This window comes from Triticum dicoccoides, chromosome 4A (genome assembly GCF_002162155.2).
Source record: "Triticum dicoccoides isolate Atlit2015 ecotype Zavitan chromosome 4A, WEW_v2.0, whole genome shotgun sequence".
NCBI classification, from domain to species: Eukaryota; Viridiplantae; Streptophyta; class Magnoliopsida; order Poales; family Poaceae; genus Triticum; species Triticum dicoccoides.
Window position 1 is genome coordinate 738,269,202 of NC_041386.1, and position 11,245 is coordinate 738,280,446.

At 46.5% G+C, this 11,245-nt stretch overlaps 1 protein-coding gene across 1 annotated transcript; it reads right to left on the reverse strand.

Moving 5' to 3' along the window:
- Nucleotides 1-7,672: 7,672 nt before the first annotated feature.
- On the reverse strand, nucleotides 7,673-9,656 carry LOC119288286 (uncharacterized membrane protein YjcL-like). Its single transcript, XM_037567922.1, has 4 exons — nucleotides 9,369-9,656; nucleotides 9,023-9,252; nucleotides 8,772-8,882; nucleotides 7,673-8,670 (listed from the first exon to the last, which is right to left on the reverse strand). Exons 1-4 carry the CDS (start codon nucleotides 9,611-9,613, stop codon nucleotides 7,943-7,945), a joined length of 1,314 nt encoding a protein of 437 aa, XP_037423819.1. The 5' UTR covers nucleotides 9,614-9,656; the 3' UTR covers nucleotides 7,673-7,942.
- Nucleotides 9,657-11,245: the final 1,589 nt, after the last annotated feature.

Sequence of the window (11,245 nt, forward strand, 5' to 3'; positions counted from 1 at the left end):
GGACTAAGTTCATGATAAATTTAAGTTCAATTAATCATATTACTTAAGAACTCCCACTTAGATAGACATCCCTCTAATCCTCTAAGTGATTACGTGATCCATATCAACTACACCATGTCCGATCGTCACGTGAGATGGAGTAGTTTCAACAGTGAACATCAATATGTTGATCATATCTACTATATGATTCACGCTCGACCTTTCGGTCTCCGTGTTCCGAGGCCATATCTGTTATATGCTAGTCTCGTCAAGTTTAACCTGAGTATTCCGCGTGTGCAACTGTTTTGCACCCGTTGTATTTGAACGTAGAGCCTATCACACCCGATCATCACGTGGTGTCTCAGCACGAAGAACTTTCGCAACGGTGCATACTCAGGGAGAACACTTCTTGATAATTTAGTGAGAGATCATCTTAAAATGCTACCGTCAAACTAAGCAAAATAAGATGTATAAAAGATAAACATCACATGCAATCAATATAAGTGATATGATACGGCCATCGTCATCTTGTGCTTGTGATCTCCATCTCCAAAGTACTGTCATGATCTCTATCATTACTGGCACGACACCATGATCTTCATCATGTTGATCTATATCAATGTGTCGTCACATGGTCGTCTCGCCAACTATTGCTCTTGCAACTATTGCTATCATATAGCGATAAAGTAAAGCAATTATTTGGCACTTGCATCTTATGCAACAAAGAGACAACCATAGGGCTTCTGCCAGTTGCCGATAACTTCAACAAAACATGATCATCTCATACGACAACTTATATCTCATCACGTCTTGACCATATCACATCACAACATGCCCTGCAAAAACAAGTTAGACGTCCTCTACTTTGCTGTTGCAAATTTTACGTGGCTGCTACGGGCTGAGCAAGAACCGTTCTTACCTACGTATCAAAACCACAACGATAGTTCGTCAAGTTAGTGTTGTTTTAACCTTCTCAAGGACCGGGCGTAGCCACACTCGGTTCAACTAAGGTTGGAGAAACAGACACCCGCTAGTCACCTGTGTGCGAAGCACGGCGGTAAAACCAGTCTCGCGTAAGTGTACGCGTAATGTCGGTCCGGGCCACTTCATCCAACAATACCGCTGAACCAAAGTATGACATGCTGGTAAGCAGTATGACTTGTATCGCTCACAACTCACTTGTGTTCTACTCGTGCAAATAACATCAACGCATAAAACCTGGCTCGGATGCCACTGTTGGGGAACGTAGTAATTTCAAAAAAAAAATCCTACGCACACGCAAGATCATGGTGATGCATAGCAACGAGAGGGGAGAGTGTAATCTACATACCCTTGTAGACCGAAAGCGGAAGCGTTAGAACAACGCGGTTGATGTAGTCGTACGTCTTCACGGCCCGACCGATCAAGCACCGAAACTACGGCACCTCCGAGTTCTAGCACACGTTCAGCTCGATAACGTCCCTCGAACTCCGATCCAGCCGAGTGTCGAGGGAGAGTTCCGTCAGCACGACGGCGTGGTGACGATCTTGATGTTCTACTGTCGCAGGGCTTCGCCTAAGCACCGCTACAATATTATCGAGGAGGACTATGGTGGAGGGGGGCACCGCACACGGCTAATAGATCTCAAGGATCAATTGTTGTTGTGTCTTTGGGGTGCCCCCCTGCCCTCATATATATAGGAGCAAGGGGGGAGGTAGCCAGCCTATGGAGGAGGCGCGCCAAGGGGGGAGTCCTACTCCCACCGGGAGTAGGACTCCTCCTTTCCTTGTTGGAGAAGAAAAGAGGAGGAGATTGAGAAGGAAAAGGGGGCTGCCCCCCTTGTCCAATTCGGACCAGAGGGGGGGCGCAAACCTCCTTCCTTTTGGCCTCTCTCCTCTATTCCCGTATGGCCCATTAAGGCACATATACTCCCCGGCGAATTCCCGTAACTCTCCGGTACTCCGAAAAATACCCGAATCACTCGGAACCTTTCCGTACTCCGAATATAGTCGTCCAATATATCGATCTTTACGTCTCGACCATTTCGAGACTCCTCGTCATGTCCCCGATCTCATCCGAGACGCCGAACTCCTTCGGTACATTAAAACTCATAAACTCATAATATAACTGTCATCGAAACCTTAAGCGTGCGGACCCTACGTGTTCGAGAACAATGTAGACATGACCTAGAACTATTCTCGGTCAATAACCAATAGCGGAACCTGGATGCTCATATTGGCTCCCACATATTCTACGAAGATCTTTATCGGTCAAACCGCATAACAACATATGTTGTTCCCTTTGTCATCGGTATGTTACTTGCCCGAGATTCGATCGTCGGTATCCAATACCTAGTTCAATCTCGTTACTGGCAAGTCTCTTTACTCATTATGTAATACATCATCCCGCAACTAACTCATTAGTTGCAATGCTTGCAAGGATTAAGTGATGTGCATTACCGAGAGGGCCCAGAGATACCTCTCCGATAATCGGAGTGACAAAACCTAATCTCGAAATACGCCAACCCAACATGTACCTTTGGAGACACCTATAGTACTCCTTTATAATCACCCAGTTACGTTGTGACGTTTGGTAGCACCCAAAGTGTTCCTCCGGTAAACGGGAATTGCATAATCTCATAGTTACAGGAACATGTGTAAGTCATGAAGAAAGCACTAGCAACATACTAAACGATCAAGTGCTAAGCTAACGGAATGGGTCAAGTCAATCACATCATTCTCCTAATGATGTGATCCCGTTAATCAATGACAACTCTTTTGTCCATGGCTAGGAAACATAACCATCTTTGATAAACGAGCTAGTCAAGTAGAGGCATACTAGTGACACTATGTTTGTCTATGTATTCACACATGTATTATGTTTCCGGTTAATACAATTCTAGCATGAATAATAAACATTTATCATGACATAAGGAAATAAATAATAACTTTATTATTGCCTCTAGGGCATATTTCCTTCACCCCAGTCTTGGTAAATTTGGTAACCGGGTGGGGGAAGGGTGGTTGGTGAAATATACCCTTGGTAAATTTTTGTGTGAATAAAATGAGAAATCACACATCGCAGGCATGATAACTTATGTGCGCCAGTACGGGTAACTTTTGACGACGGTGGTGAGGGTGGGGGAGGGTTGTTGATGAAATATACCTCCGATAACATTTTTGTCAGTAGCATGATAATTCACACATCATAGACCTAATAACTTAGGTATAAACAACGCGGTAACTTTAGACCCGAATAAAAAGTCGAAACGTACCCCGGTTACTTCTGTGCAAATAGCACGGTAATGTATGCATCCGGAGCTGATAACTTGGGTATAATTACCACAGTAAATTTGACCCAGGGGAAAGAAGTCGTTGAAAACACATCTCTGGTCACTTGTGCATAAATAACATGTTAATATACATATAACATTAACTGATAAATTTTACGTTAACTTTTGACCAAAAAAGTGATCAAAACATGTCAACATGAGATCTAGTTTCGAAATACTCATCGTAATGGATGTTTTATGTGAGAATGATTTTTCAATCAAAAATGATAGTTTGAGATATAAAATATTTTACATTTTCGAAATAGCGAGAATTTACAATGAGATCAAGTTTCCTGTGCTCTATTGCATTTGCATGTGGAGAGAATGTTGGAGGAGCCATTTTTATGCCCTGGTAATTTCCATGTAAACAAGATGGTAACTCGCGTACCACATAGGTGATAACTTATTTAGTCTAGGTCTGATAACTTTTGACGCGAAATAAATTTCATCGAAGCATACCAACATGGGATCTAATTTCGGAGGTCTCGTCACGACGAATCTTTTATGTGAAAACGGTTTTTCAATCGGACCAACAGTTTGAGCTACAAAATATTTTGAATTTTCGCATTGGGAAGATTCTTTGATGACATTATCAATTTCGTTTTTTTCATGTATATGATTAGTAGATGCTAATTAATTGCTAATGGACAATGGACACACATGGAAAAAAAATAAAATAAGATGAAGCTAATGCATGTATGCAAGTTAGAAAAAGGAGGAATCATGCGGATCTGTTGCTTAACTTCAGTACGTGTGAAAGTTAGCGCTGTTCTATAGTTAAACGGCTACACCGGGGCTTGATGCAATTGTATAAGCACACGACCCAGTGGTGTTTTCGGTCATCGATCTACGGTGCTACAACTTGAAAAGTAGCAGATCGAGTAGTAGAGGCATGGCATGTTAGCGCTTGGTGAGCTCGACATGGCCTGAGACGGCACACTGCCAGTCCTGGTACCGTTGTAGAAGGGTGAGGTGCGTTGTGTAGCTTCCAACCCTAGATACTCACTCTGAAAAGAACAGAAAGAAGAAAAGAAAGACTTCCAAGGGGGATGGACCTAAATACTTTGTCTGTTGTGTCTCTGACGAGCTGTGTGTATGTGAATCATGTCCATTGGTATAGTGAAGGCACATGTAGAAGGCTACCACAAAAAAAGCGTTGTCGGCTCACTCTCTCATAGGTGATCATAGGGGTAGAGTGTGCGTGTCTGCGTTCATAGGGTGAGTGTATGTGCAAATGTATGAGCGTTTGCATCTGTACCATGTTAAAAAAACAGAGTGTAAAATGTTTCATCCTTAATTTTATGTCGCATGCCTGCATTTGGTTGAACTTGCAACCTCATACTCCTCAATGCCGCAGCAATTCTTTCACTAAAAGAATAACTCACCGTTCAATAGAGAGAATTAAAGTAGGCGAATTCATGTATTTTGTGTCTCTTTCTAGGTTTTTTTTGTTTCTTTTTCTTTTTTGCACCATTTTTTCACCGCTTTTATTGTTTCCTTTAACTCTTCGGATTTCTTTCCTTTTTATTTTTTTTCTTGTTCTTCCTTTTCTTCTTCAACACGTGTCTACATTTTTGTTACTAATTGTACATTTTTAGTACACGGTAAGAACATTTTGTAAATATTTTTTGTATACATCAGGGATATTTTTTGTATACATCAGGGATATTTTTTATATAGACCATTAACATTTTTCAAATACATGATTAGTAACAGTTTTCAAAAATTATATTATTATGTCTACTTTTCCATGCACATCATACATTTTTTGAATATATCAAAACATTTTTATACACATTTAATAATTTTCAAATTCATTAGTAACACAATCCAAATATTTATGCAAAGTAGTTTTGTAATATATATATTTAGAATATTTGGAATTATAAAAAATATTAAAAAATAAACAAGTAAAACAAAAAAGTAAAAAAAGAGTCTGAGGCCCGTGGCCTCACGCGCGCCTAGGCCAGCCATCTCACGGTCGCCTTCAGGTGAGGCTCTCACTACGTCTCGCGTAAAGCGAGAGACAGGCGCGCCCTTCCACGTGAGTGAATCGGTAGATGGGAGCTCCCCGGTGATCGATCGCCCAATATCAAGGTCCATAAGAAATGAGGAGAAGTTTTGGTCTGTGTATGTATGTACACCCTATATGAAAAAAAAACTTTAGTAACTAAATAAAAAGTCAAAAAAATCTGAAAATAAACTTGACCTTTTATTGTACTTGTAGAAAAATCACAAAAGTAAATGTTCCCTTTGACTTCTTTGAAAAAGTCGGATAAAATAGAGTGAATAGTAACCTATAATAGCAATAAATTTTGTTTTTTGCCCTGAAGTCAACGCTTGTTTTTATTCGTGGAAAATTATATCAGGATTGTTAAATCTAACTAACACTTGACCAAGTCTGCTATATTCGTGATCTTACGTGGAGATTCATGCAAAATGTTATTTAATATTTGTCTTTGTTCTTTTTAGGTTAAGTCCAGTAGACTGAGATCTAGTCACACCTAGTTTTTATATTAGTGCTAAAAAAAGTCAAGTTTATTCTACAAAACTTATGAACTATTTTAATTATTTTCTAATTATTAGAAAAATCCATATACGATGTAGATACAACTAGGAATCAGAGGGTATTTTCCCATATAAGAAATAAATATATTGCAATGCAATGTGATCACACTAAACATCGACAACAATAAACAAACAATAACGACAACAATGCCTTTAGTCCAAACAAGTTGGGGTAGACTAGAGGCGAAACCCATAAAATCTCACGGCCAACTCATATTTCTAGCACATGGATAGTAACCTTCCACGCACCCCTGTTCATAACTAGTTTTTGTGATACTCCGATCCTTCAGATCGCTTTTTACGGACTCCTCCCATGTCAAATTCGGTCTACCTCGACCTCTCTTGACATTATCCGCACGCTTTAGCCGCCCGCTATACACTGAAGTTTCTGGAGGCCTGCGCTGAATATGCCCAAACCATCTCAGACGATGTTGGACAAACTTCTCTTCAATTGGTAGTACCCCAACTCTATCTTGTATATCATTATTTCGGATTCGATCCTTCCTCGTGTGACCATACATCCATCTCAATATCTGCATCTCCGCCACACCAACTGTTGAATATGCCGCCTTTTAGTTGGCAAACACTCAGCGCCATACAGTATTGCGGGTCGAACCGCCGTCCTGTTGAACTTGCCTTTTAACTTTTGTGGCACTCCTTTGTCGCAGAGAATACCAGGAGCTTGGCGCAACTTCATCCATCCAGCTTTGGTTCAATGGTTCACATCTTCATCAATACCCCCATCCTTCTGCAGCATTGAGCTCAAACATCGAAAGGTGTCCTTCAGAGACACCACCGGCCCATCAAGGCTAACCTCGTCCTTCTCGTGCCTAGCAGTATTGAAATCGCACCTCATGTACTCGGTTTTAGGCTTAATACAACTTTTCACACCTCAATAGGGATACAATCAGGGTCCATCGCCTTGCCTCTTTCAACCTTTTTAGAGCCTCCTTGATCTTAGACTCTTGAATTCGCCGCACAAAACACATACTAGTATCGTCAGAGGAGTCCTCTAGTTCAATGGTAGAACTCTCATTCTCCCATTGAACAACTGCTCGAAGCACTCCCGCTATCTATGCTTAATCTCCTCATCCTCCACCGGGAGTTGGTCTGCTCCGTCCTTGATGCATTTGACTTGGCCAACATCCCTCGTCTTCCTCTCTCGGATCTTCGTCATCTTATAGTTGTCCCTTTTTCCTTACTTCGTGCCTAACCGTTGGTAGAGGTCCTCATACGCCCGACCCTTGCTTCACTGATAGCTCACTTTGCGGTCTTTTTTGCCATCTTGTACTTCTTTATGTTGTCTGCACTCCTATCCAGATATATGCGTCTGAAACAACCTTTCTTCTCCTTAATTGCCTTCTAGAGATCATCATTCCACCACCAGGTATCCTTAGCTTCGCTTCTTCTTCCCCTGGACACTCCGAACTACTTCGAGGCCACCTTATGAATGCAAGTCGCCATCTTCATCCACACATTGTCCGCATCTCCTCCTTCCTCCCAAGGGCCCTCCTTAATGACCCTCTCCTTGAACGCCTAACCTGCCTCCCCCTTGAGCTTGCACCAATTCGTTCTAGCAACTTTGGAACGCTTATCCCGCTGGGCACGAACCCAAAAGCGGGAGTCAGGAACCACCAGTTTATGCCGAGGGACAACACTCTCTCCAGGTATCACCTTACAATCTAGGCACGCACGCCTATGTTCTCTTTTCGAGAGGATGAAATCAATCTGGCTAGAGTGTTGACCACTACTAAAATTCACCAGATGTGATTCTCTCTTTTTAAAAAGGGTGTTAGCTATGATCATGTTGCAGGCTAGAGCAAAGCTTAATACATCTTCTCCTTGATTTCTATGCATAGCCAAAGTCTCATGCACCCCTTCAAAACATGTGTTAGATGTACCCAAGTAGCCATTGAAGTCTCCTCCTATGAAGAGTTTCTTGCCAATTGGCACACTACACATCGTCCTAGACACATCACTAACCACTAGAAAATAAAAGAGTTAAAAACACTCCATGAGCTCCATCCAGCAGGAGAAGATTGCCTCAAAAAAATCTAGCAAGATAAGAAGAAAGAAAGCCGCTGACTAGAAGCCGGAAATTCTCCGGAGCACGAACATGCCAAAGCCGATGCCAAGGAACGTGGCAATGGAGATCCCAAAGATGCCGACGAGGATCCCGGGCACGACGAGCGAGCTCCACCCTTTTGCCGTCGCCATGGCGGCCGCCGTGGTCGGCCCGCCGACGTTGGCGTTGGACGCGATGAGCAGCCGCTTCCTGTCCAGCCCCGCCAGCCTCCCGGCCCCGAGCACGACGGCGAGGTGCACGGCCACCTGCACGGCCGCGAACGCGAACACGGTGGGCGCCTTGGTGACCGCGTCCACCACGCTGCCGTTGGCGCCCACCACCGTGAAGAACACCTGCATGAGGATCAGCGCCATGGTCTCGCCGGAGGGCGCCAGCCGGCCCAGCAAGCCCGGGAACGCCGTCGCCAGCAGCACCACCAGCGCCGTCACGCACGGCAGCGTGCCGCCGGCGGCCACGCCCAGCACCGCCGCGACGGCCGTGCCAGCCCTGCAGATCGCGAACGAGAGCGCCAGCGCCGCGCCGCCGTGCAGCACCGACATGCTGCCCCGGGGCTCCCCGCCGCCGTCGTCCGCGGACGAGGCGCTCTTGGGCTCCGGCGGTATCTTGGACGCCAGCGCGAAAAGGGCCGTGAAGTAGAGCGCGGAGATGAGGTTGTCCGCCGCCACGCCGGCCGCCACCACCGACGGCGTCGTGCCCAGCGCCTCCGAGATCGCCACGAAATTCACAGCTGCCACCGCCATGATCAGATCGCAGTGCGTTCATCAGACTGACATGGTCGATCAAATGCATCAGTATTTTAGCACCGAGTGAGCTAACTGATTGGATTACCTCCGCCAATGTAGCTTCCCATGAGAGCGGCGGCGATCTTCCAGCTATCCTGGCCCAGCGACCTCATCGGGAACAGCAGATATGCCACCATCGTGCCGATTACAGTTGCAACTACATCCAATTACACCAATCATTGGTCAGGCATGATCTTTTTTATCCCAAGTTCATCGATCCGACGAGGAAGTGGCCATGGACTGCTCAACTGTTTATGTTGAGATAGAATAAGAAAGAGGAGATTTTGGTGTGGTTACCTGATCCGACGAGGAAGGCCTTGAGGAGGTCGCCGGTGGCGCGGACGACGCGGCGGAGGTCGGCGCCGAGGAGCAGGAGCGGCACGGCGACGGGGAGCAGGTACTCCATGACGACGGCCTGCGCGGGCGCGCCGGGCGCCACCAGCCCGGCCGACGAGGCCGCCAGCCCCGCCAGGATGCTCACCAGCGCCCCGCTCAGCGCCGCGCCCCACGCCGTCCGCTCCTCCGCCCTGACCAACACGTACATACACGGATCACTCCTTGTCCTCCACGGCGGCGGACGGACGTAGCGCGCGCGAGCTGAGGGGTCTCGGCCGGCAGGTCAGGTGGTTTGCGTGTCGGTTACCAGGTGCCGAAGGCGGCGGCGGAGAGGAGGAACGCCCAGTTGCCCCACTGGTCGCCGGGCGCGATGATGGGCGCGGCGCGCGGCGGCCGGACATGCCGGAGCCGAGGCGGCTGGCACCCGTCACGCCAGAAGCGCGGCAGCCGAGGCGCCAGAGGCTGGAGGCTGCCGGCGCGGCGGCGTTGGAGGAGGAGATGGCACGGCGGCGAGGGGGAGGGTCGGAGCAGGGAGGCGGCCAACGGCGCCATGCCTGCCGGCCGCGCGATCCAAATCCTCTGTTTGTTTGGCAACGGCAGCGCTGAGCCAAGTGTTCACTCGTGAGCCAAAATAACATTGGAGAAGTGATGGCGACATTGCTGTCTTCTTGTTCTGCATCTGAGAGTGATGTTTGGTGTCTTCCGTACTAAAATCAAGATGCAAGATGCAAGATGCAGCCGGCCCAACTACTCTTCCTTGTACAGTCTCTCTGGTCTGTGGCCTGCATCTGTGCTTCGAGGCATTTTCCTTGGCTCCAAATGCACTGGAAGCTGTTTGTTCTATCCTCAAACCTCTCATCACAGCTGACGACGCCTTCATCATCCAATCCAGAAATAATAGAAGGATGCTCCTACAAGCCTCCTCAGAGCTCAGCGATCGTGGGCCGTCGGATTCGTTTGCTTGATGGGTTTTGGGCCGTCGGATCGACCGCGTGGAAGAGCTCGGCCGTCGGATCTGGGATGGGCACTATAGAAATGAATAGTTTCGCTTCCCCGCGCTTTCGCTCACTCCGCTGTTTCGTCCGGTTCCCGCTGACGAGTGGGGTCTGTCACTGTTGGGCCCAGGGTGTCATTTGCGGTGGCTGGCGCGTGTTCTGTCCGGCCCGTCGGCGCTCTCCGAAGGCAAAATATCCCGTGCCACCGCCGAGGGCATTTTTGACTTTTCACGTACCCGTCGCCAGATGGCTAGCTTTCCCTGGTTCGCAGCCTCATCCCCAATCGGGTGAGACGGCTAGGGTTTTCTCACCCTCCCCCACGTCTCTCTCTCTCTCTCTCCCTCGCTGTTCTATCCTCAACCCTGTCAATAAAAGTGATGCCTTCATTATCATGCCAGATTAATCAACTAAGCTTTCTTGATTCATGGGATGCAAATGATTAGTAGGAAAGTGCCATCTCAATAAAACCGTTAGAGGTCGGGTGACCAATCACAGGAGACACCATGCATTATTCTATCAACAAAAGGTTGACCATAATGTCTTCCGTGGGGGGATAGCCCGTATAGGTACATACATACAGGTGTTCAACTTCAAACCAAGACCAGTCATGGCCAACCACTACACTGCAGCAACTACATTAGACAACACAATACAAATGATTAGCAGCAAGCATGAGAGCCCCCAATTAACAAGCATAACCGCACAATTAACAAGCATAATCAAATAGAAAGATTGATACTCTGGATCTGTGGACATCACAGGTTGGCAACCATTCCTTGCGCTGCACATATATATATACGGTACATGTACCAAACATCCAAACACCACAGGTGCACACAGTGTCTGTTCAAGAGTCAAGGATTTGCAGGGACAAACAGCCCCAGGTCATGCGTGGGACAAAACAGATCAACAGCAGCTTCTCATACCAACAACAGACACTACTACTGTACTACATACAGGGTTAGTATTTACATCATCCAAATATAGTCGAGGGTTAGTATTTACATCATCCAAATACAGTCGATGGTTAGTATTTACATCATCCAAATACAGTCGATGGTTAGTATTTACATCATCCAAATACAGTCGATGGCGCCCTCCAATAACACAACAAAGGAGCAATGATTTAGCTGTCATGTCTTAGCATCCAGATAAACCTCCCTGAAGCCTTATAAATAGACGACCACGC